This window comes from Pan troglodytes, chromosome 8 (assembly GCF_028858775.2).
Source record: "Pan troglodytes isolate AG18354 chromosome 8, NHGRI_mPanTro3-v2.0_pri, whole genome shotgun sequence".
Taxonomy (NCBI): domain Eukaryota; kingdom Metazoa; phylum Chordata; class Mammalia; order Primates; family Hominidae; genus Pan; species Pan troglodytes.
Genome location: NC_072406.2, coordinates 30,493,216 through 30,520,652, shown reverse-complemented (window position 1 = coordinate 30,520,652; position 27,437 = coordinate 30,493,216). Strand labels below are relative to the sequence as shown.

At 39.8% G+C, this 27,437-nt stretch overlaps 1 protein-coding gene and 1 long non-coding RNA gene across 3 annotated transcripts in view; one reads left to right on the top strand and one right to left on the bottom strand.

Annotated features, from left to right (window-relative positions):
* The window catches only part of ST8SIA6 (ST8 alpha-N-acetyl-neuraminide alpha-2,8-sialyltransferase 6), a 146,348-nt gene that overhangs the window by 92,023 nt on the left and 26,888 nt on the right, over positions 1-27,437 (top strand). For both annotated transcript variants that reach the window (XM_054659366.2, NM_001037296.1), the window contains 1 exon segment: positions 3,071-3,157. In XM_054659366.2, the coding sequence (XP_054515341.1) occupies positions 3,071-3,157 (87 nt within the window).
* LOC129136255 (uncharacterized) lies at positions 11,787-25,497 on the bottom strand. Its single transcript, XR_008537725.1, has 3 exons — positions 25,388-25,497; positions 13,592-13,685; positions 11,787-11,974 (listed from the first exon to the last, which is right to left on the bottom strand). It is a non-coding gene; the product is annotated as an uncharacterized LOC129136255 (long non-coding RNA).

Here is a 27,437-nt window from a genome sequence, read left to right as displayed (position 1 = left end):
AAACAAATCAGCATGTCGTAGGGATTGTGCTGGGCTAGAAATGGTCAGTCCTCAAAGTCCTGAGGGGAAGGAAGAGACCAAGAAACCAACATGTAAAGTCATAATTAAATTTAACATGAGAGAGGCTATTATAGAAACGTTGGTCAAAGCAGTCTGAGAGCTCATAGGAAGTAGCAACTTAGCTATCCAGGGAACTCTTTAAAAAAGTATATCAATTTAAATATACTGTAGGTTCATAATAAATCAAATTTCAAATTTTAGATATTGGATCCTTAAAAATGGCTGATATGTAATGCTTATTATCTTAGTTATAGCATCATTGAAAATATAATTTTTAGTTTAGTAATAAACATTTAAAAGTTTTTTGAGGAGTAATGTTCAATGAACTTCAACTTAAGTGTATAATTTGTCAAGTGTTGGCATATGTATACATCATTTCTACAATCATTAGATGATTATGTCATCTCTGAATAAAGACAGTTTTACTATTTCCTTTTTAATCTGGATGGCTTTATTTCCTTTTCTTTATTGCATTGGTTGGACCTCTAATACAATGTGGAATAGAGGTGGTGAAAGTGGACATTCTTGTCTTTTTCCTGATTTTAGGGGGAAAGCATTCATCATTCAGTCTTTCACCATTAAGTATGATCCTAGCCATAGGTGTTTTTGTAAGTGTCCTTTATCAAATTGTGGAAATTCTGTTTTACAGTGAGGGTTTTTGTCATTGCTGAATGTTGGATCAGGTCAAATACTTTTGTGTGCTGAGATTATTATTTGTGCTTTTTAAAATTATGTTAATATGGTGAGCTGCTTTGATTGATTTTAAAATAAACCAAATTTCTGATATACCCCTCAGTTGGTCACAGTGCTTTATCCTTTCTTCATGTTGTTGGATTCAATTCAATAATATTTTGTCGAGGATTTTTTGCATCTATCTTTATAAGAAATGTTCGCCTGCCTGTTTTTTTTTTTTTTTCCCAACGTCTTTTCCTTATTTTTGTATCAGGGTAACCCTGTTCTCATATAGTGAGTTGGGAAGTATCTTACTCCCTTCAATTTTCTAGAAGACTTTGCATACAATTGGTATTAATATTCCTTAAATGTTTGATAAAATTCTCCAGTGAAGCCATTTGGGCCGTGTGTGTGTGTGTGTGTGTGTGTGTGTGTGTGTGTGTGTGTGTTGTAGGAAGAATTTTAATTACAAAATCAATATTATTAATGGCTATAGGACTATTTATGTTATTAATTTCTTCTTGAGTGGCCTGTGGTAGTTTGTGTCTTTCAACACATATCTCCATTGCACCTAAGTCACCAACTATTTTGGCATAAAGTTATTATACTTTTAATGTTTTAAGGATTCTTAGTGCTCCATCCTCTCTCATTTCTGGTACTGGTCATTTGTATCTTCTCTGACTTTTTTCTAATCAGTGTGGCAAGAGTTTTTATCAATTTAATTGATGTTTTCAAAGAACAAGCTTTTGATCTCATTGAATTTTAAAGATTTTATCAATTTCTACTCTAATCTCATTTTTCACTAATATTCTTTGCTTGGGAATATTATTTTCCTGTAGTAATATTCCTTGCTCAGAAATACACTATGAATATAGCCCTTCTAACTTTGTTTTAATGATTCTTTTTACTTTTATTTGCTTATTTATACAAAATATGCTTCATGTAGACAACACGTGGATTGGTTGATTCTTCTTCTCCCTCTTCTTCTCCTTCTTCTTCTTCCTCTTCTTCTTCTTCCCTTCTTCCTCTTCTTCTTCTTCTTCATCTTCTTTCTTCCCCCAGTTTGAAATTTTTTGCCTTTTAATTGGTATGCCTAGATCATTTATATTTGTTGAGATTAGTCACACAGTTGGGCCTAAATCTGCCATCTTGCTGTTTGTTCTCTATTTACCTGTTCTTTGTTCCCTTCCCTCTTTCTGCCTGCCTTTGGATTATTTTTATGATAACATTTTTATGATTTTGTTTGGTTTTGCTCGTTGTTTTAGGTGAAGAATGTTCATCTTTTTCTTATTGGTGTCAGTTGTCAAATGATTTATATCACTTCTATTTCCACTTTCCCGCCCCCACCTCTTTCTGGCCTTTGTTCTATAGTTCATGCATTTATGTCTACATACATAAGCCCACCTCAAATATTATTATAGTCACTTTAAGCAATTTTCTTTCAAGAAGACTTAGAAAAATAAGAAAAAGTCTTTCATGTATATGTTAATACTTTCCATTCCCAGTACTCTTCATCATGTTCTGTCAATCTAGATATTAGTCTGGTTTCATTTTTCTTCTCCATTATGTCTTCAACATATATTCTATCTCATTGTTGTAGAGCCTTTGATCACTAATACCTGGCAACTAATGAATAAGTTACTAATTGAAATAAAATTTAAGAGTTTTCTCAGTCAAAGGGATATTTGCATTTCAAATGAGAACACAAAGACTAAAGGATATTCTGTGCTTTAGAAATTAATACTTAATGGTGGAATTTCAGATAGGGAGAGATCTACCAGGGACTGGGATCCTGCTCAGTGCTTCTCAAACTATACCACTCTACCTATAGATTTTTATGTCAATAAACTTCTCTCTCAACAGTCCAATCTGGGTGTTGAATGTACAGTTCAAAATTATAACTTAAGATAATTATTTGGAGGAAAATTTTGTCTATACATTCCAAGGTAAATATGTGAACTTAGACTCTGAAAAAATCTATTGAGTACATATTTATGGCAAACATCTATAAAACATCTATAAATATATATTTGTCAATTATTTTAAGCCAAGGTGAAATGTCCATTAGATACATATGCAAGTTGCTGTGTTGTCACGGTTTTTAATACTACACTTGGCTTATGACATGTGCAAATTATAAATCCCTAAACCAACATAATAATCATTTACAAATTGTATTTTCTCAGTGTTTTGAAATGAGTATGATTTTAATTATTTCTGCCTCACCTTATATCAAAAAATATTTACTGACTAAAGGGAGTAGATTATAACAGTATCTTCTAAGAAGACTTACATATGAGATCATTATTTTCTAATTATATTGACATTTAATTTTTAGGTATTCAGAGAACGACTACCTTCAGATTATCACAGATATACAGAGTTGTCCATGGAAACGGCAAGCAGAAGAATATGCAAATTTTAGGTAATTTTTTTCATAAATAATATGAGATTTAAAAAATGTCTTGTTCATTTGCTTTGTAGAAAAATAGGCAATATGTTATTAAAAAGAGAAGTAGAACCAACCCTAGCTGGCAATGAGGCCAACTGAATTCTAAGACCCTCTCACGAGGCACAGGGCATTCCATCTCCATCTCTTGTGTAGAAATTTGCATTATGTTACTGTTTGAATTACAAAAGTTCCCAAATTCAAAAGAAAGATTTTAGTATGTTTTGTAAGTTATATTTTAGAAGATTTTGTGTTTTTTGGTACCATTTACATTTAGTATTTATTTGTTTAGTAAATAAAATGTCATCGTATTAAAGTATGTTTGGAAAACATAATCTCTAATCCCATCACTTTAGAACAACTTTTGTTTTCTACCAGTTTTTCCTCATTCACTTTTTAACACAAGTGACATTCAGGGGCGTGAGTTGCTTTAAGTAATAACCCAGGAAGGAGGTGTCAACTGGCAAAACCAGGTTATCACTTGACCATTATAGGGCTGTAGCTGGAAAACTTGTAGCCCATCCAGACAGGAATAAACTTTGTTAAAGCAATATGCAGTGAGGCAGCATCAGTACTTATCTGATAGTTCTTACCCCCATACCTCCACATATCATAGATCAAGGTCAGTTGTCTCTGTGCTCGGTCTAGATTGCTCTGGTTTTTGGGGGGGCGGGGCTTCTTTTCTTTTTCCTCCTCCTCCTCCTTCCTCATCATCTTCTCCTTTCTCTTCTTCTTTCCTCCTCCTCCTCCTTTTTCCTCTTCCTCTTCTTCTTTCTTCTTTCCTCCTCATTTTTTCTTCTCCTTCCTTCCTTCTTTCCTTCCTTCCTCCCTCCCTCTCCTCCTTCTTCCTCTTCCTCCTCCTTTTCCACATTCTGATTTTTTCCTGTACATCCCATTCCAATTTCGTCCTATGCCAAATTATTTTATCCTATTACAATCCAGAGACATGTCTTTATCTTTACTCATTATTTTCAAAGTTTACTTGAAGCATTAAACTTGTAAAAAAATTACTAAAGAGATTTTGCTTTCCCCTAAAATACTCTTAAGAAATATCTGCAGTATGGTTCTCTTTTTTTATGTGGGAAGGCAGCTCTTCTTGTTTGCCTTATATAGTGGCTCTGCCTGTTCCTTCTTTAGTCAGAATATGCTGGTATGATTGGACCAACTGCCTTTGATTCTGCTACCAATGTGAGGAGGGTTCTGCTCCACCCCGAGTAGGTGAAAGAGTGCCTTCCTGGTGGTGTCAAAGCTAAAATGGGTATATCTTCCCTCCACTGGGTAGACACATGGATATCATGACTTCCTGGAGGATACCATTAAACATCTTTCCTATCTGATATTTTAGGAAGAGAGGCTGGAAAGGGGATTCCTGTTTAACGATTTCATTTCCAGGACGTTTTTATGCCAAATTCAATCTATTTGAGACTGGATTTGAGAGGTCCTGGTGGCAGGAAGATGAGATTGAAAATTGCACAATCATAACCTAAATGATCACAGGGTCAACAAGTGATAACAGAGTCTGATTTTGAGAAACCTTTCTGCATATGCAGAATAGACAAAAAAAGAAGAGGGAGAGATTCAGGTAGTGAGCTATTGAGGATCAATCTAAGATAATTAGCTGGAAAGATAGATTTGTAATGACTGTAATGATCAAAGTAGGGAGTATAGGAGCTTTTACTTCTGGCTGTTAAGTTCAGACCAAGCCTCTTGAGAGTAATGAAAATAAAACAAAATCTACCAAACACCTGTGTGAGGACACTGGAGCAGGTCCTCCCTGCCACGAAGGCAGGGAGAATTTAAAGGACTAAAGCCCAGAAGGTGAAGAGAACCCATCAATTTGGGCTGGTTTTTCTCACAAAGAACTTGCCAAATACAAAAGCAAAATTTGGCTGAGAGGCAGAGAAGCTGAGCAGAGCTTCCAGCAATCCCTGGAAAAACCAGTTTTCAAAAGAACTGAAGGCCAACTTTGAATCCCTGGAAAAACCAGTTTTTAAAAGAACTGAAGGGGCTGGGTGTATGGCTCATGCCTGTAATCCCAGCACTTTGGGAGGCTGAGGCAGGTGGATCACGAGATCAGGAGATCAAAAGGAGCCTGACCAACATGGTGGAACCTTGTCTCTACTAAAAATACAAAAAAAAAAAAACAAAAAAAAAACTAGCCAGGCGTGGTGGCATGCACTTGTAATCCCAACTACTCAGGAGGCTGAGGCAGGAGAATCGTTTGAACTCAGGAGGCGGAGATTGCAGATTGTGCCATTGCCCTCTAGCCTGGGTGACATGACAGAGAGACTCCGTCTCAAAAAAAAAAAAAAAAAAAAGAACTGAAGGCCAACTTTGAAGCATTTCCATCCTGAGCTGGATTTAGATCTGCCCTTAGCTTAGATGCCCGATAGGAGCAAAAGGAAATCCCTTCTTGGGGATTCCCTTGGGGGAAGGTAACCTTATTCAGAGCCTTAAATCATCTCTATAAGTATCCACTCACAATGTCTGGCTCCATTTAATAACTGTATTATCTGTAAATCTTTTGTCTTCCTTTCTTTTTTTTGGACAAAAATCAGTCTCTTCAAATCCAGAGCTGTATGAGAGTCACTGCTGCAGATTATGAGGTATAGAATCTGTATAGATGGCTGGTCCATGGAGGGTACAGCCATTATTACCTTAGTACCATTTTCACATTAAAAAAAAATGCATCAGTAACCATGACAATTACTCCAAATGGCCTATCCATCCCTTCAGGGCCAATTTAAGTAAACATCTTAGGCCAGGCGCAGTGGCTCATAACTGCAATCCAAGCACTTTGGGAGGCCGAGGTGGGTGGATCACTTGAGGCCAGGAGTTCGAAACTGGCCTGGCCAACATGGTGAAACCTCATCTCTACTAAAAATATAAAAATTAGCTGGGCATAACGGGGCATACTTGTAATCCCAGGTACTCAGAAGAATCACTGAGGCGGGAGAATCACTTGAACCTGAGAGGCGGAGGTTGCAGTGATCTAAATTGTACCACTGCACTGCAGGCTGGCTGACAGAGTGACTCCGCCTCAAAAAAAAAAAAAAAGTAAGCCTCTGGGGCTATAATACATTTTGTTGTCATAGAAGAGAACAGGCACACAGACATTTATTTATTGACTTGAATATTTATTATATTGTAATGTTCTTTTTATGGGCATATTTCTAAACTAGGCACTGTATAGTTTAGAGCACTGTAGTCTTTTTTTGTTCCTGGTAGAGTGCTGGGCACAAAATAGGGCCTCAACAAAAAAAAAAAAATTAAAGAAATGGATGCATGAAAGTAAACAAAAAAGTGTCATGTTTTCTTACTGAACTCAAAGAATTTGTAGTCACTTTAGAAAGACAAGAAATATAAGTATGAATATTTATGATTAAATATCAGAATGAGTGATTTAGACAAATACTGTCATATATTAATGCAAGATCACTGTGGGATATAGTTTTTTGAAATATTTTGTGAAAAGAGGCAGAACTTGAGCTATAGCTCTGAAGATGGCTGCAAAGGGAGGGTGAGACCAATTTGGGAGTGATGAGGCCAGGAAGAAAGGCCAATAAGATTCAAGGCCAGCTGGGCTGGAGCAATGAACTTGTACTATTAGGTACGCAAGATAAAGAGGATAATTTCAGGTAGACAAGGAAGGATCTGATGCACGGAGATCTGGTTATCAGAGTAAAGTCCACAGACATTCTGTAGATACCAGGAGCCCAAGAGCAATATTGCTAGCAAAGGAATTACAAATTGAATTTATTGTTTTAGGGAAAGTATTCAGACAGCATAATGAATGAAAGCAAGTTGGAGTATTAGGAGGGAGGGAGTAGTGTAGAAAAATCAGAGCAGGTAGGGGCTGGTTGTAGACGAGTAACTACAGAATGGTGACCACCTACAACATCAACGGTAGCTATGAAAATATCAAGAGAGAGATGCTTGACTATGAGCCCTTTGGGGACATGGCATTGTCTTGTTTATCCTTGTATCTCCAGTGCCTATCACATAGAAGGTACCCAATAAATTGCTCTATGACTGAAGACTTGGTAGGACTTGGTTACTTGTTGACTTCCAGTTCTCTCATTGAAGGAGAAGAAAAATAAAATCAAATGAGAAATCTTGCATCTGGAATACTCATGCTGCTACTGACAGAAAGATTTCAAAGAGAAATTGGATTGAGAAGATAAAAGTATCTTAGACAGGATGTGTTTGAGCTGACTTTAGGACAACTGGATACAGAAGACCTTTTCCTTGGTCTGGGGAAAATATAAATGCTAAGAGAAAATGAATTCTCTCAAAAAAGAAAAGCAACTGCAGTTTAAATCTGGCTTTTGTAAGACATAGGGCTTCTCCAAGTCTATCTTCACAGCAATTTTATTTTAACTTTCTTGTTGTGCTACGAGGGGGTTTGTCCTCTTTTTATAGATTCCTAAGCTTTTACTCATTCAGCACTTAATTGTGGGTCTGAGAGCTTGGCAGCTTGGCGCTTGAGTCTCAAACTTCCTTCAGCTTTTACCCGGAAACATGAAAGGCTTAACTAGGAAGATTTTTAATCTGAAGTCCATGAAAGCGGTTTCCTAAAACTCTCAAAATTGTGAGATTTTGTACATGTTTCTGGGAAAAGAATCTGTGGCTTTCATCAGATTCTCCAAGAGTCTAGAACCTTCCACATGGACTAATGTATTTCTAACGATCTTTCTGGCCCTGAGACTCTGGGATTCAATTGCCTATCCAGGATGCCTATCCAATCACCTTCCAAGATGGCATGGTTATCCCAAGCATAGGTGTGAGTCTGGCTCAGATTTACCTGAAATTTACCACAGATTCTAAGTTTCTGCTATGAATTTACATTTTGTGAGATACTAGTTGAACTCAGTTAAAGAGAGATTTAAGTAAGAGTTGAAGATGTCCTGCTCTCTGTTCTTCCTTGGTATCTAATTTCTTTTAGGTGTAGCAGTACAAAGTCAACAATGTTGAGGTGTCTGCCTTTTCTGCTTTTAAAAGCTTGATTGATTCTCCTATAAGAGGTCCCCACCCCCTTCCCTCCAAGGACAAGCTAATGCACAGAATAATTTGTGAAAAATCTACCTGGATTTCAGTCTAAGAAATTATTGCTCTTCACAGTCTCTCCCTCTGATTTTTAGAAAACTGATGGATAATCATTTGCTTGAGCGTGACACTCAGCTATTTGAGAATAACATTGAGATGGTTAAATTTAAATTAAACATGATATGAGATGCCCTCTAGTCCTCCTTCCCCAGTTCTTCTGCTTCACCCATGAAGGCTTCTTTGTGAAGCTCTGGAAACTTCTGGTAAGCAGGTTTTATCCCCGCAGATCTTTGAGCTCCAGTAATTAGTCTTAGATTCCCTAGGTAACTTGCATGGTAATTACTGCATTAGCTTTCTTGAATAGTTTTCTAACTTAAAAGAACTGTATTCATTTGTGTAACCAATTACAGAAAACTAATACGTACACAGTAACAGTGCTTAATTTCTATTTTACTTTCTTCCCGCCCCCAACCCCGAAATACACACACTATTATTTTGTTTCTTAGTTTCTTTTGGAGCCACTAATACCATTTGATTTTTATAGACATCGTCATGTTTCAAAGAGATGAGCTGGAATCCAAGATGACTGAATATTATCAATCACACATTTACTGAAAACTTAGTGGCAGGAAACAGTGCTATTATGTCAACCCACACATTTATGACTCATGCAAATGAGATACCTTTCAAATGACTTGTAAAACAGGTATTTCGTGCCTGATTACTTTGTTACAGATAACTATTACACTGTGGCAATTTTATTAAATCTTGTATTATCCCCTCAGGTTTGATTAAAATTTCTTGGAAGTTATTCCTTTGTCTTTCTTGTGTTGGATATGTGAGAAAAGATTCCAGTGCTGTATTTGTAGATTAATTGATATTTCTAAAATAACAGTCACCATATTGCTTTCATTTTTATTTATGTTCTTTGAAGAAAATAGTGTTAAACAAAATACACCTGCATATCTACCACCTATGTTAATTGTTTCAGCTATATGACATTTACATTATTCAAACCATACCATTTAATGATTTAACTTTGTGAAACGATATAAACTATGAAAAGAGATGGGATAAGTTAATCAAATTTTTGCATTAGATCATAAAACTGGAAAACCACACTTAGTTTTACCACAAAGTTTTCACTTATTTTCTGAACCATTTCTGCAAAAGCAACAGTATTGTTTGACTTTGGTAAGTGTTTTGTGAGCTTACACTTTTTCATTCAATTAACATTTATTGAACCTTATTATGTCCCAGGCATTTTGTTCTGTAGGACAAAGTTCTTGGAGAAAACCAAAAATCATCTCTGCTAGGGGCTTCTTTCGATAATACAAGACTAAGTTCATTTTTCTGAGCCTCTAAATGTTTGCTGTTTACAATTCATACAGGGTGACTACATTGACAGCTGAAAGCAATACATATTTTATTTTTTTTTAATTTAAGAAGATGTGTGTACTTTATGATAGGTGATTTGGGTCAGTTGTCAGATTGAAAAAGCTTTTTTCTTTGTTTCCTCTGCATCAAGACCATTTTTCAGCATTAATATACTGTCATATCATCTTCTATTTGTTATTACCATACAGCATGCCTGTGCATTTAGAAAAAGCAACAGAAACCACACCATGTCATTACTTCTGCCGTATTTAATAACAGAAACTAACTCTTGCACATTTAGGGACTAGCTCCTCTCCTTGGTCTTCAGAATATAAACTTTGCCATCAAAGTATATGGAACTCACGTGGGGTTCACTGGTCTTCTAAATTCTACTTCAAAATTTATCTCCCAAGTTGTACTCAATATTAGCTATATATTTTTATGTTCACATGTCAAATAAGCTCCCTTTCAGGCTGCCTTGTGTTTCAAATTCTCTTTTCCTTCTAACATTGCTTGCGATGTCTTCATTGGTACATTACATTGTTTACACTGTTACAATATCAAAGTAGATAGATCTTTCTCCAGTGTTTTAACATTGTTCCTTCACTCATGAGTTTATATTTCAATTGACTTCCTATCCTTTGCTTTAATCATCATATTCTTTTATATTTCATTTTACCTTGCGTTAGTTCTGACATTCTACTCAAATATATGAGCTGGTCTTTTACAAACTTAACAATATCAATGTACGCATTAGCCGTTAAGGGAAAAACTTAGACATCTGAGTTGCTGATTGAATTTGGACTTTTTGAAGAGTTTTACTTATTATTCCTTTAAATTTAAATGTTTATTTTTAATTGATGAATATTGTATCTATTTATGGAATAAAATATGGTGTTTAGATATACGCATACACTGTGGAATAATTATATCAAGCTAATTAACATATCCATCAGCTCATATGCTTAACATTTTTTTTTTTTAGTGAGAACATTTAAAATCTGCTCTTTTAGCAGTTTTGAAATCTGCAATACATTATTAGGAACTATGGTCACCATGTTGTGCAATGGATCTTGAAAAATGTATTCTTTCTGCCCAACTGAAACTTTGTACCCTTTGACCATCATCTCCTCCCAACCTCTTGTAACCACCATTCTACTCTGTACTTCCATAAGTTCAACTTTCTTAGATTCCACATGTAAGTGAGACCATGCAGTATTTGTCTTTCTGTGCCTAGCTTAGTTCACTTAGCATAATGTCCTCCAGGTTTATTCTTGTTGTCTGCAAATGACAGAATTTCCTCATTTTTTAAGGCTGTATACTATTCCGCTGTGTATATATACCACATTTCATTTATGCATTCAGCCATTGATGGACACTTAGGCTGATTCTACATCTTGGCTATTGTGAATCATGCTGTAGTAAACGTGGGAGTGTAGGTATCTTTTTAACATATTGATTTCATTTCCTTTGGGTATTTATTCATTTTCTTTCTTTAGCTGTCATGTTATGTGGGGCCCTAGGAGTTTGGGTTTCATCTAGTATGTGATGGTGGAATAATTTAACGTAAAATGAAGGTTAAATATAGATGTCCTGGTTACAGTACTAAAAATTTTTTTTTTACTTTTATCCTGGAAGAAATTTAACTTTTTTTTTTTAACCCCATTTAACAAATGAAGAGGTAGAGGTTCAGAGAATTGAGGTGAATTTTCCAAGGTGTCATCACTAGTAAATGAAGGAACTGGATATCTAGGCTTGGAATTCTCAATATCCATTGCCCCCTCTGCCATCACATGTCAAAATGATTAGTGCAGTAGACTTGTGCAGGATAGATAGGACAGGTGGCCTCTTCTGCACTAGGCCAGGTGTGAAGTGATGAAGACATGGACTGAGAAGCCCAGTAGAGCGATTAGAAGAGAGATGCTGGGGTGGGGGCAGGGAACACTCAGCAGTTTCAGGGAAAGGGAAAAGTGGCAAGATGATGACATGAGGCTTCTCCAGTTATTGAGGTCTCATAATATTCTTGGCTTTTCTGAATACCATGTCTTCCATTTTGTATCTCACTAGATTCATTAAGGGGCAATCACTGATGTCTGACTTTCTGATTCTAAATGTACAGGTCATGCCACCTTCCCAATTTTTTGAGGGAGCCCTAGTTTGAAGATCAAACTCTACTCTGAGATTAGTGTCACGGATTAACCTGAAGCAGGGTCAACTATCAATGGCCGTATCTTACCTGTCAGTGTGATGTCAGCCTGATGATCACACACACTACAGACAGCTCCCCTGTAGGTTGCTGGGATTTTTCCCAATGTACCAAGTGGCTAGTTCAATAGACAACTCTATTTTAACTGAGGTATAGAAGTGTTGCTAAAAAAAAAAAAAAAAAGGGTGGTGTCTATTTGAAGCTCTTAATTTTCCTCCAATCTATTGGGGCTGAAATGGAATGTTTTCCTGCCTTTGGAATCCCTAAATCACTGGATTTCTTAGATCATTTTTGTTTTGTTTTGTTTTGTTTTGTTGAGATAGGGTCTCACTATGTGGCCCAGGCTGGTCTCGAACTCCTGGACTCAAACGATCCTCCTGCCTCAGCCTTCTGAGTAGCTGGGGCTAGATCACTGTTTTCTTAATAACATAAACTACTCCTTTGGTGTGAAGCAAGCATTCATTGTGAGCCAGTCGATTCTAAAATCACAGTATGTCAGCATGCCATCTCGATTTTATTTTTTGTTTCATTTCTTAAATACTCAAAGACGCTTTGTCCTCCACGACACAGCCAAATCCTGGAAGGAGCTGTCTATACCTACTCTTTCATAGTACCTTCTACTTATTCCATGACCTTCAAACTGGTCACCATGAACCACGATGAATCCTTCTCATCTACTTCTTGCCCAATAACTGGAGGGACTACGGACTTTGGCCACATCGCTCCAACCACTTCCACCCCTGTCCCAACCAGTTTAGAACCAGTTATCCCTTCCTCAAGGAAGCCTTCCCCGGACAACCTGATTAAGTCATTGCTGATGTATTATCCTGAAATTCACCTTCATTACACTAGCCACGATTAATACATTTTCATGTGTGTGTGTATGTGTGTGTGTGTGTGTGTGTGTTTATTTAATTTACAGACCTGGTTAATCTGAGTCATGTGTTTTATGTAATGCATCAGGAAGAACAAAGGATCTTTCTAGGTGGTTCAGAAAATAGGTTAAGACTCACTATAGGAACTAGGAGTTGGAAAGGGCTGGGGAGTACAGTCTGGTTTCTAGGCTCAGCTTTAAGTTGACTCCATGTGTCTTGTTTGTTTCAGGCATTTTATTATTGATGCTTCTTGTTTGTTATCCCTAATCTTTCATTTTCCTTTAAATTTGATCTCCCCTGTAAGTGAATGAGTTCCTACTAGAACATCTTAAAGGCACCATTTTACCTTTGACGCTGGTTATTTATGGCAACGTCTTTATTCTTATTAGGCTAAGCCAGTTTTCCTAGCCAGTGTCTTTATCAGTAAAATGGAGCAATACTTAACCTCTGTGAGTTTTTATGAATATTCAATATGTCAAATGCTCAGTACAGAGTCCGTTATATATTAGAATCTCAGCACATGGTAGCTATTCTGATTATTTCCAGTTTAATATCATTTTTCTGGCTTACAATTAATATTTTACTAACTAGTTTAAACTCTTGGTATCTGCAATAAATACAGCAAGTCTGTGATGGAGCAATAACGCTATAATAGTTTCTGTTCCAGTCCTCTGCCTAGGGGGATGTGTAAACAATTATAAACCCCAGTTTTGCTTTTGTGATCATTTCATATGGATTATACCACGTTCTTGGTAAGGACCAATTCTTCCTGTTCAGTTCGTTCTGTTTGAACTTTCTTTGGTCTTTTCATGATGGAAAGTAGGTCACACCAAGCAGAAAGTATTAAACTTCAACTTTCTAGGTTATCGTCTTTCTGTGCATTATTTTCCGTAGAAAAGGATTTACCTTTATATGAACTGTCTGTGGCTTGTCCCTCCCTTTCCAGATGGCCGGTCAAACCACGTGCTCTGAGGTCTAATCAGGAGTCGCTCTGAATTCCCTGAAAAGTAATCAGCTCGAGTATAGGCAGAGCCAAGAGTTACGCTTCCCGCCCCGCCCCCAGATTACTTAGCTCTTGACTAGGGCTAAGTAAGGGCTGACGAACCCAGGGTAGGAAGGGATCATTCTTATTTGAGATTCTGCTGGGTGAAGCCTAAGGGCATAGATGAAAAGTTAGGATTTGGAAGGGAGCCAGAAGCCAAAAGCAGTTCCCAGAGGCCAGGCAAAAACAGAAGCTGAGTGTGGGACTGAAGCCAAAAAGCGGAAGATGATGAATTCCACAGCGAACCGTGGGAGCTGTCCTGGAACAATGCCTGAGATGCGCGCTGGCTTTCTGGGAGCAGTTAGGGCCCCTTTAGGTATGTGAACCCGCCTCACTAAATGGCCATGAGCAGAACTGAACTGCCTACCTGTTTCTCCACCTGTGCAAGACACAGTTTCTCAGAGCACAGACGAAGCTCCTTGAAATATACGTGCATTGCTGGCCCTTGCCTAAGCCTACAGTTAGGACTTGGTCTGGTAAATTGAAGTTCATGAAATAATGAGACCTTTTATAAAAGACGGTGGCATAAATACAAAATATACCACGAACATTTCCCTTAAGAAATGTTTCACAGAGTAGCATATTGGTGTAATTACACATAAGACTGATTCAGCATTGTAATTACAAAACTGTTTTCATAGGATTCAGTGTTAATTCAGGCTCTCAATATGTTGCCAAAGTCTGCAAAAAAAAAAGTTTCCTACTCTTCCCTTTTCCTTCCCTAAAAATATCTAACTAAATAAAAGTTTATAATCCGTCAACAAAAATTGGTTTCTTTACATTTTCTTCTTCACACATTGAACAATAATAGCAGTGACCTAGATTTTTTTGTCTGCAAATTAAAATATATTCTGAAATCTTAACATTCATCTTAACTGTTGATTTTGTATTTTTAGAACTTGTGTTTTTCACACTTAGCAATTCACAATCAGCTTTAATTTTTTTTTTTTTTTTTTTTTTTTTTTTGAGATGGAGTCTCACCATCGCCTAGGCTGGAGGGCAGTGGCGCAATCTCGGCTCACTGCAACCTCCATCTCCCGGGTTCAAGCGATTCTCCTGCCTCAGCCTCCGATTCTCCTGCCTCAGCCTCCCGAGTAGCTGGGACTACAGGCACGTGCCACCATGCCCGGCTAATTTTTTGTATTTTTAGTAGAGACAGGGTTTCACTGTGTTAGCCAGGATGGTCTCGATCTCGTGACCTCGTGATCCACCCGCTTTGGCAGGCAAAGGACACTCTTGCAATTAGACCCCTGGAGGGATCCTTCCAAGTCACTTCTGTCACAGCTTTATGCTCGTTGCAAATGGCACCTGAAGGCAGCCGGATGGGTGCATCCCTTACTTCTTTCCAAAGATTTCACAGTCCTGCTTTTTCACAATCTCACTCCGATTCTGCAACGTGATCCCGTTTTTTTTTCTTTACAAGTCTTAGCATGAATTAAAACCACAACAGGTCACCACCTTCATTATTATCATTGCCCTCTCCCCTCTCGTTTACGCTACTCTGTGTGTCAGAGAAGTCAGCATCCTTCTCCCAGTGGCCTGAATCAGAAACCCCTGCATGACCCTTGCTGTCTTCTCCTTCAGTGCCCATTTCTAGTCCATCGCCAAACTTTTGCTAAAGTCTCACACCCTAAATGTGTTTTAAATCTATCCTTTTGCAATCTCACCACCCATCTCTGGTCTGGGTTACCGGGATGGATAATTGTATGTGTCTACTTGGCTAGGCTATAGTACCCAGTGATTTAATCAAATGCTAATCTAAGTGTTGCTGTGACGTATTTTGTAGATGTGGTTAACGTCAACAATCAATTGACATTAAGTAAAGGCGCTTTCCGTTGATAATCTGGGTGGGTCTCATCCCAATCAATTAAAGGCCTTAAGAGCAAAAACTGAGGTGTCCCAGAGAAGAGGTATTTCTGCTTCAAGATTGCAGAATCAACTCCTGCCTGGATGTCCAACCTGCAGGCTTACCCTACAGATTTTAGATGTGCTAGCCCTTGCAATTGTGTGGACCAATTCTTAAGTCTCGATAGATAGATAGATAGATAGATAGATACATAAATACATAGATACAAAGATACATAGAGACATACATAGATAGACAATACAGATATAAGATAGATAGATAGATGATAGACTGTTGATTGTATTTTTCTGGAGAGCCCAGACACACATAGCTATTGTTCTCTGTTAACTGGCATGTTGGTTATCTATTGCTGCATAATAAGCTGCCCCCAAACTGATGGCTTAAAACAGTGATTTCATATTCTCTCTCAGTTCCGTGGGCTGCCTGGGCTCAGCTGGGGAATTTTGTTGTTGTTGTTGTTGTTACTGTTTTTGAGACAGGATCTCACTCTGTCACCCAAACTGGTATGCAGTGGCACCATCACAGCTCACTGCAACCTTGACCTCCTGTGATCAAGCAATCCTCCTGCCTCAGCCTCCTGAGTAGCTGGGACTATAGGAGCATGCCACCAAGCCCAGCTAATTTTTGAAATTGTTGTAAAGATGGGGTTTCCCTATGTTGCCCAGGCAACTCCTGGGCTCAAGCGATCCTGCCACCTCAGCAAAGTGTTGGGATTACAGATGTGAGCCAGCACACCCAGCCCAGGGAACTCTTAATGGAGGGCTTTCATAGGCTTGCAGTCCACTGGAGTCATCTGAGAGCTCGCCTGAGTTGGACATCCAAGATGTGACGCTCACATGTCAGTTACCATTGACTGCTTACTAGGAATTCAGCTAGAGCTGCCATCTAAAGGATCTTCAAAGGAACCTCCATATGTGACTTGAGCTTCCTGCAGCTCAAGAAGGCTCAATTCCTTTGGGGAATGGCTGGATTCCTTGGGGAAGTGTCCAGAGAATGAACGTTCCAAGAGATCCAGGCAGAAGCCACAACACTTTCTATGACCTCGCACTGGAAATCCCAGAATGTCACTTCTTCTGCCACATTCTACTGGTTCAAGCACTTTCTAAGGCCAGCCCCGATTCAAGCGGAGGAATTTTAGGTTTCATTTCTTGTCATGTGCATGTAGGGAGAGAAAGAGTTGATGGTGGCCACTGCAACACTGTGTCATTGCCTATCTTTCTAACTGATTAGTGGGATCTTTCTGCAGACCCACTAATCTATCCTCACTGAAGCCAGGGTGCACATCCTAAAATGCATATCCCATGTGTCACTTCCATAAATAAGACCCTTCAATGCTTTGCCCTTTCCCATAGAAGAAAGCCACATTGTTGATTTTGTGATGCCTGTAAGACTCTTGCTATAGTTCTCCAGCATTCTCCACCTAGTTCTCCATCTGCCAAGCCACACAGGATTTCTTTCAGAATTTTGCACATTCTATGCTCTCTCTCTCTTCTCCAGGCTTTCACATTTCCCTCCTTCCTGCTTCTCAAACAGTCTTTACCCCTCCATCTCCTTCTCCTGCCTCACCTGGCTAGTTCTGTTTAAGTTTTCAGCTTAAGCTTTGTGTCTTCTGGGGAGCTGAGTCCCCAAACTTTGGGTGGCTTAGGTACCTTCCAACGTGCTCTTGACGCCATGGCTGGCCCAGTTCCTTGGGCTTGCATGATTGTGGATTTGTACTCAGCCAAACTTGCTTGTACTTTGCTTTAATTACAGAACCAGCAAAATATAAACACAAGATTAGGGAGTGGATTGTCCCACTCAGAGCAGCACCTGAAATGCTCCAGGCATCTCAGTCTCAAAGGTCCACTGTTGTCACAAGAGGAAGTGGGCCTTTGTGCTGCAGTCTCACCCCTTGCAGCTCCTTCTGTGATGCCTCAGAGGTATATAGTAGGCCTGGCCTAGCCCAGCTCTTCCCTCCTCCTCCGCCTGCTGCAGTGTAGACTGACGGCACCGTGTTCTAATTGTTTGCTGTTGTCTCTCTCCCACTAGCTAAGAGTTCTCCATGGGATGTTCTCTGTCTTTTTTTCTGTTACATTCCTAGTAGTAAGAATAGTAGTAAGTGCTTGATTTGTTTGTCCATTCATGTCCACGTGAAAAGATATCCTATCTTTTTTGCAGGAGTTTGTCTTGGTTCACCCAGCCCCAAGCAATCTGTTGCCTGGGCAGGGATTTTCACCCTTAGCCTTGACTCTGTGCACTCCAGTTTCCAACCTGCAGCCCCTTAACCTGTATCTGGCTGGGTCTTCCCTGGCCCTTGCGAGGGAGGGATTTGGACACTGTTTCCCTCCTTTCTTATGCATATAGCTGGGAACATTCAGCACAGCTTAAGAATATTTAATCACAATTTCCAAAATTTCCAAAGGTGTAGATATTTTCCCACGAAGGACAGATGATGTGGTCTGACTGTGTCCTCACTCAAATCTCATCTTGAATTATAGCTCCCCTAATGCCCATATGTTGTGGGAGGGACCCAGTGGGAGATAATTGAATCACTGGAGTGGTTTCCCCCATACTGTTCTCATGGTAGTGAGTAAGTCTCATGAGATCCGATGGTTTTATAAGAAAAGAGACCCAAGTGGTTTCGCTTGGCTCTCATTCTTTCTTTGCCTGCCACCATGTGAGATGTGGCTTTGCTCCTCCTGGCCTTCTGCCAGGACTGGGAGGCCTCCCCAGCCACGTGGAACTGTGAATCCATTAAACCTCCTTTCTTTATAAATTACCCAGTCTCTGGTATGTCTTGATTAGCAGCGTGAAATCTTACTAATACAACAGAGTTTATTCATGTCTTGTGACAGTGACTGTGTGGGCTTTCTTCTTGACTTTTCCCCCTCTGTGCATCTTTGCCATGGTTTATTTGTGCATATATTAGACAATAATTAGAGGGATATAGGGCAGTATTAAGAGCACACAGCTATTAAGACTAGACTGCCTGTGTCCAAGTCTCAGTCATGTCATTAGCTAGCTGTGTGACCTCAGGCAAGTAACTTCACCACTCTGACCCAGCTTCTACATCTGAAAAATGGGGACAACAGTGATGATAATAGCGCTTCCCTCATAATGCTCTTATAAGGATTAAATAATATATAAAGTGCTTGGAAGAGTGCTTGAGACAGTACAAGCCATCCATGTATTTATTATTATTATTTATGCATCTATAGACATGAGCTTCAAATACTTTTCCCTTTTTATGCTCCTATCTGAGCCACTGTCTGGCGTCTCTCTTTCCGGGCACTTTCTGTAGAACGTTCTATTTGTGTAAACCTGCTCCTCTGATCACGTGTTTGCATTTCTATCTGTCTATTTCATGTGTCTCTACATCCTTGGTTTCTGTGGATGACTGTCTTTTGCCTTCTGTCTTCATCTCTTCTGTTTTTCTCAGGGCTCTCTTTCTGTGTTTTATTTCATGTACCCATTACTTTTCTTTCCTCCTGTGTTTCATGCAATGTTCACCTGTTTCTTCTTCTTCTTTTCCCTTGGTTTCTGCAGTCTTAGTTTGCTCTTTCTCTTTAACCTCTCCACCTCTCTTCTGCAGGCACCAATAACATCAGAGCTGAAATTTAGAAACTATTTTCTGAGCTCATTAAATAGTTTTCTATTCCCTTTTCAAACATTTATGAGCTTACGAATACAATATTTTCTATGGCTCTCTAGGGGAGAATCAAATTGTTCTTTGCTTGCACAACCGTCTATTGATTTTTCTTCCTGTGGTTCAGTGACCCTTTGTAGAGAAAAGATTCCCTCTATCTTGCTGACCTTTCTTCCTGGACCATAGTTAACAACCGTTGTTCACCTTTGTTACCTTGTTCAGAGGCTTCTTCCACCTTCTGCTTCTCATCTACATTGTGCTGTCCCAGGAGCAAGAAGAGGACAGGCTGGGGGTCTGGGTCATTCCTTGGCATATCCCCAGAGCCTAGCACAGCGCAAGGCTCCCGGGATGCCCTTGATGAATATTTGCGAAAGGAATGATTTGCTCTGGGAGTACTGAGGTTTAGGGGAAGACCAAGAAGAGCATCTCATATTGAGCCATTATCATAACGCCCTGCTGCCTTTGTCATTCTTACTTATTTTTATTTTTTGAGAGGGTGTCTCTGTCACCCAGGCTGGAGCATGGTGGCATGATCTCAGCTCACTGCAGCCTCCGTCTCCTGGGTTCAAGTGATCCTCCCACCTCAGCCTCCTGAGTAGCTGGGACTACAGGCACCCACCACTATGCCCGGCTAATTTTTGTATTTTTAGTAGAGAGGGGGTTTCACCATGTTGGCCAGGCTGGTCTCAAACTTGAACTTATGATCCATCCGCCTTGGCCTCCTAAAGTGCTGGGATTAGAGGCATGAGCCACTGTGCCCAGGCCGTTCTTTCCACCTACTAAATATATCGCAAGTCTCCTTCCTCCTCTTTTCAACTTTAAAATTACTTGTTTCATGTAGGCCCTTTTAATCTTTAATTAGGTGACTCTAGTAACAACCTCGCAGCCATGTCCCGGCTGGCTTTCTTCCCTCTGATCTCCTTCCACTGCCATCCATCCTATATGACCCAAAGAATTATCCTCAAACACAAGTTTATTCATTCAATGAGGAAATAGTTATCAAGTGCCTCCTGTGCGCTGGGTTCTGTGTTAACAGCTCCATCACAAAATCTCCCCTAACTCCCAGATTGGTTAAGTGCCCCTCCCCTGTGCTGCTCTCATAGCCTCATATGATAGTGAAATGATACTTAAATGCTAGTGATGCTTTATGTCTGTCTCTCTTAATACACGTAAGCTCCCAGAGGGCAAGCCCCATCCATGTTTTATTCATATTTGTATTTAATACTTTGCAAATTGTAATACCATGACCTTGGGCCATGGACATCACCGCTGGCTGCTCAGTGAATGTGGGCTGAATTGCTCTATGTATCGGTCTTTGTCTCAGTCAGCTTGGGCTGCTATCATCAAATGCCATACACAGGGTGGCTTTAACAACTCACATTTATTTCTCACAGTTCTGGAGGCTGTGAAGTATAAGATCAGGGTGCCAGCATGGTTCTGGTAAGTTCTGGTGAGTGCCCTCTTCTGGGTTATAGACAGCCAGCTTCTTTTTTTTTCTTTCTTTCTTTTTGTTTTTTTTTTGTTTTTTTTTTTGAGATGGAGTCTTGCTCTGTTGCCCAGGCTGGAGTGCAGTAGTGCGGTCTCCAGTTACTGCAACCTCTGCTTCCTGGGTTCAAGCGATTCTCTTGCTTCAGCCTCCTGAGTAGCTGGAATTACAGGTGCCTGCCAACACACCTGGCTAATTTTTTGTATTTTTAGTAGAGATGGGGGTTTCACCATGTTGGCCAGGCTGGTCTCGAACTCCTGACCTTGTGATCCTCCTACCTCAGCCTCCCAAAGTGCTGGGATTACAGGCATAAGCCACCGCACCTGGCCCCAGCTTCTTACTGTAACCTCACATTCATCAGAGCTCCACCTTCGTGACCCTAAACACTTCCCAAAGACCTCACCTCCTAATACCATCATACTGGGGCTCTGGGTTTCAACATATTTATTTTGGGGAGACACAAGCATTCAGTCCATATCAGTCCTCATTCTGTATCTTGAAGCTACAGAAGTTAAATCTCATTATTCCTTTACCTTATGGTCCTTAAAATATTTGAAGAGAGCTATTGAATCCTCCGAATCTGCTCTTCTCCAGCCGGGACGTTATTAGTTCTTCACCTACCATGGATTTCAATCTGTTCCCTCCAGACAGGCCCTGGTTTGTCAATTGCCTTTGAAAGTAAGCTTCCACAACAGATCCAAGCACACTAGGCATGGTTTTGAACATTATAGAGTTGTATGTATCTCTGTCTTCCCTTTGTAGCCATGATTCCTTTAAATATGCAATTTCAGATCACACTTGAATTTTGGAAAGCCAGTGCACACTGCTGGGTTCTAGAAAATCAAGTGAAAGCCTGTAAATCTTCTTGACTTCAATGGCCTCTAACCAGAGATGTCTTGTTCTCAACCTGTAATACCAAAGTATTCTTTCTCTTTCACCTTCTCTGGGCCTTGCCTCCCGTAGCTGCACAACACAAGCCCACAGGCAAACACACAGACTCCTGCAGATTCTAGAGCAGTCACTGGGATATGAAGACTGTGTGTGGAGGCTGGGCAGCTAGGGTGCAGGGGGTGAGTCTTCTACACTATGTGACAGCAATGGAAAGGCCCCTTGAGCCCAGAAAGCTCTTTTATTTTTTGTTAAAGAAGTTCTTCCAAATACGAACTTGAGAAATCTAGAAAAATATTTTGGGTTGTAAGATACAGTGGCTCAGATAAGAACATTTTAATTTCCCCCATTGCACACCATGGTTTTGTTGGAAATAAACTTTTGGTGCTGCAAAAGAAATAGCACTCAAACATAAATTTTCTCAGCACGGCAATTTTACTTCTATAGAAGGGTGTGTCTCATGAAGGGAGCAATGGCGAGAGCACACCTGAACAAGGGAGGGGAAGGGGTTCTTATCCCTGATACAGGAAGCTCCTACTGCTGTGACATTCCCCTATTGGCTGGGTTTGGACTGCACAGTCTAAGCTAATTCCGACTGGCTGTTTTAAAGAGAGCAGAGGTACGAGCCAGAGTGGCAGGGTGAGCAGTTTTGGCAGGAAAGACAGTTACGGAACACGTGACTAAAGGTGACACAGGTCAGAGCAGGTGACCAGGGGTGACTCAGGATGGAGCAGGTGACCAGGGGTGACTTAGGACAGAGCAGGTGACCGGGGTGACTCAGGACGAAGCAGGTGACCAGGGGAACAGATGTGAACTACTGATGAGAACTGGTGGGAAGGTTGTTTACGGAAACTAGGGGCAAGGAGACGAAGAGAACGAGGAAGTTAAACTTTAAGATGGAGAACAAAGAACTGAACATATCGACATACTGATTCTTTCAAGAGAAACTTAGAACTCACTGTATTTAACAGTTCTTTGCAGTGCAAGCCCTGGCAATGGCTTTAGAGGAATAGTTTGAATTCTGGGTTTGAATCTTTGCTTTGCTACTTACTGCCTTACAAGTCATCTTTCTAAACCTTTTTATTTTCTTTCCTACAGGATCACAAACACTATAAAGGCAGAGGCAATGCTTGATTTATTGACCAATGTGTAGCCAGCGCTTCTCATAGAGCTCGGTATTTAATAGGTGCTAAATAAATATGAATGAGTGAATGAACGTGTCATATGTGACCTTCTTAACTTTATGATCCTAAGTTACCCTCATCTATAAAATGAGAATATTAATTGCATCTACTTTGTAGGGCTATTGTAGGGTTTAAGTGAAATAATCTATGTAAAATATTTAGCATGCAGTGAGAATGCACTAAATGTTGGTTATTGTTATTATTGGTCAATCCATGAATTACATGTCAAATGAGGCAAGAAGAGAAGTAAAAAAAGGGGGCACCAACAGGAGACAGGCAAGTGCTGGATTGTTGGCCTATGTATGTTATATTTTCGTGAAGAAAAAGAAATGTGGCCATTTTAGAAATGATTTGGATGTTAAGTAAATCCTTTGACTTTCTGCTGTGCTTCCATTTTAAAACTCTTTTTCCTAGGATCCTCATTAGAATCATGGAGAATGAATTCTGGAAAGGTAGCTCTTTATCAATACCTGGAAAGTGCCCGCAGCCTCTACCTTATGGGAACTTTTTCACATCTCATTAGGGAGGCTCAGAGTTTAATAAACAGAAGAGGTGCCTGGGAGCCATGGGTTTGGGCCTTTAGGTCGTTAGCCTCGGTCTGTGAACTGTAAGCCTTAAGTAGTTGTTAACACTTCATGGAAATCCAGGAAGCACTGCATTTAGAACTGAAGAAGAATTTTGACCTGAGACTTGAAACAAATAAAAACAAACAAACAAAAGAAACAGAAAAAGAAAATAGCACCTACAGTGAAAAAAAAAAAAGGAATTTTTACAATTTTAATAAAGATCCCTTTCTCAAAAGGAATTTGTAATGCAAAGATGATTTGACATCTGGATGCAAAGGTGATTTTGCAGATCTTCGATTTCATCTTTATAGATCCAGGTGAAAAGCACTAAGTCAGATTCTCCCAGAACCAACCTACTCCTTGAAAGTTAAGCATTTTTCAAAGTATATGAACTCTCCTGAATTCTAGAACTCGGTGCAGTACAGAAAGTCTCAATTCTTTCCTTGGGGGATGCCACATGGATGGGCAGTGTATGCTCTTTTGAACCTGGGTTGCATGGAGGAAATTGCTGAAGGTAGAACGCAGCAAGAGTTAGACTCGCAGCAAGCCAGAGGCTTCTTTTCAATTTATTTTAGGGCGCATTGTTCGGGTCACCTGATAATCCTGCTCCCATAGGGCAGCTTATACATCTTCCACGTAAAAGGAGAGCCTCAAATGTCTCAGTTATACAGGCTTTGAAGCATTTATATGTACATTGTATGATAGCCTTTGAATTGAGTCTAGGTAGGTTTTCAGCAAGATGTTACCAGCATTACTTTGGGAACAACTATCTATGCTATGGTGGTACCATTTTGGAAAGCATCCAAGGGGAACAGGCTTAGATAATGACATTTCCCCAATTACAACATACTCTAGTGTAAACTGTAGAAAAGTGGATGTCAAAACACAAAGGTTTGAGTTGTTTACAAACTGTACGCTTTGGTCATATAACTTACCCTCTCTCAACCCCAATTTTCTCATCTTTAAAATGGGAATAACAGCCGGGCACGGTGGCTCACACCTGTAATCCCAACACTTTGGGAGGCCGAGGCGAGCGGATCACTGAGGTCGGGAGTTTGAGACCAGCCTGACCAACATGGAGAAACTCCTTCTCTACTAAAAATACAAAATTAGTCAGATGTGCTGGCACATGCCTGTAATCCCAGCTACTTGGGAGGCTGAGGCAGGAGAATCAATTGAACCCGGGAGGTGGAGGTTGTGGTGAGCTGAGATCGCGCCATTGCACTCCAGCCTGGGAGGGAAGAGTGAAACTCCGTCTCAAAAAAAAAAAAGGAATAATAGTATTTTCTGCCTCCTTGTGTGCTGTGGAAATCGGGTGGGGGTAATAGCAAAAGTGTACAGTGTTTTACCAGGTTAAGGCTTGTGCCTACTAATCTGGTGGGGATATTTACTGCCATGGAAGGTGAAACCTTGCATTATAGACAACTGAGATGTCATGGAAATGGCAGGATTTCTGATGAATACCCACAGTGTCCTCCATTTCTTAATGTATCCTCTTCTTTTTACCCAAGAAGGGAGCAATGGCCATACCCATTATTGTGAACATGTCTAGTTGACTTTAGAGTCACCCAAGATCAGAACTGATTCTGACTTTAGGGGTGATGGGAAATAGCATAATAGAGATAAAAATTCCATTTTGTTTTATTTGTTGTAAGCAGGTCAGCTTTATACCAACACTGGCTCTTACTCTCTGTCACATGGATGAGCTGGAAAGTGACAAAGAGCATATGCTTATCACTCCGCCACCGCACAAAGCTGGAAAAGTCCCCTTAGCCTGTTACATCTTAGATTATAATTCTGATATTTTTCCTGGGAGATTATAACCAGTGCTTTGGGGTTGAATGTTGATTTTTGATAGTGAGATCTTCAAAAGTTGCAAGGGGGATGGCTAAACCAACTCTGGTACATCCATACCATGGACTACTACTCCAGGAATAAAGAACAGTCTGCTGCTACACAAGGTGTATTAGTCTGTTCTTGCACTGCTCTAAAGAAATAACCGAGATGGGGTAATTTATAAGGAAAAGAGGTTTAATTGGCTCACGGTTCTGCAGGCTGCACAGGAATCGTGGCTGAGGAGGCCTCAGGAAACTTATAATCATGGCGGAAGACAAACAGGTGGCAGGCTCATCTTAAACGGCCGGAGCAGGAGGAAGAGAGAGAAGGGGAGGTGCTTCACACTTTAAAACAACCAGATCTTGTGAGAACTCAGTCACTATCACGAGAACAGCTAGGGGGAAATCCACCCCCATGATCCAGTCACCTCCCACCGGGCCCCTCCTCCAACACGGGATTACAATTCGTCATGAGGTTTGGATGAGGACACAGACCCAAACCATGTCATATGGTAGCATATATGAATCTCAAAACACATTTAGGCTGAGTGAAAGAAGTCTTACCTAAAAGCATACATGTAGGCCAGGCATGGTGGCTCACACGTGTAATCCCAGCACTTTTGGAGGCCGAGGGGGGTGGATCAACTAGGGTCGGGAGTTTGAGACCAGCCTGGCCAACATGGTGAAACCCCGTCTCTACTAAAAATATAAAAATTAGTTGGGCGTAGTGGCGGGCACCTGTAATCCCATCTATTCGGGAGGTTGAGGCAGGAGAATCGCTTGAACCTGGGAGGTGGAAGTTGCAGTGAGCTGAGATCGGGCCACTGCACTTCAGCCTGGGTGAGGTAGTGAGACTGCACCTCAAAAAAAAAAAAAAGCATACATGTGATATAATTCTGTTCATATACTAGAACAGGAAAAACGAATTTGTGGTGAAAAATCATCACAAAAGTGTCCTCTGGGGCTTGGCGGAGGGTCTGGAGATAGGAAGTGTTTGAAGGTGACATGCACTCAGATCTATAATTTACTTTGAATTGCAACAAGTACAACTATAAAATTGGATTAATGGACAGATACACAATAAGGCAAATATAGTGAAAAGTTAATTGTCAAATCTAGCTGCTGGTTATTCAAGCGCTTATTGTCCAGTTCTTTTAACTTTCCTACAGGTTTGGAAATTTTACACGATATTTAAAATATATAATTTAAGAAAAAGGCCCAGTGCGGCGGCTCAGGCATGTAATTCCAGCACTTTGGGAGGCTGAGGCGGGCAAATCACTTGACGTCAGAAGTTTGAGACCAGCCTGGTCAACGTGGTAAAACCCCATTTCTACTTAAAATACAAAACATAAGCCGGGCATGTCGGTGCACGACCGTAGTCCCAGCTACTCGGGAGACTGAGGTAGGAGAATTGCTTGAACCCAGGAGATGGAGGTTGCAGTGAGCCAAGATCCCACCACTGCACTCCAGCCAGGGCAACACAGTGAGACTCTATCTAAAAAAAAAAAAAAATTCAGCAAAAACTCTATTAATGTTTTAAAAAGCATAAGGAGAAATCTGATTTAGTGTTTTTGGTGATGCAATATTCTTGAGGGCACTGAATATCCTTAGAGAAATTGTTTGCCAAAGGTAAATGAGAATTTATTATGTTGCTTTTTCTCAAAATGCTGGATAAAAGAGCCACTAAAAATTATATACGCGTAAGAATTTCTGAATTTGCAATATGTCACACAAATTTTTATCAAATTAAATGTATAATTAAAAACTCCTTAGTATCATGTTTTTGACTACACACCATTTCATTTGCATTTTTTCTCTTTTGTTAATCTCCAGGAACCATCTTTTTTGAATGGTAGGTTGTAAAATACAAAAAGAAATAATAAGTGGGTGACAGAATCCAATTAAGAAGGATATACTATTTTAATGACTATTTTAACATATTTAAGTTAACTGATAAGAAGTATTGTTAAAAACCTTAACTTTGAGGTGCAAATATTACCCCTACTTTTCACGTCTTGAGAATTATTGGAATTCAGAAGACTAAATTTTAGATGACCTTGACAAATTAGAGCATTGTATTTTTGCAAAAGGGCAAAATTCAGTAGAAACATGTTTGGAAGCTTACTTTTCAGGACTAAACCAATAATAGAAGTGTGGACTGAGGAAGGACTATTTCTAATGACTCACTACCGTCAACATTTCTTGTTGAATATTCACTGACTCTTGTCTTATGACTGGATCTGGCTTGGATACAGATTT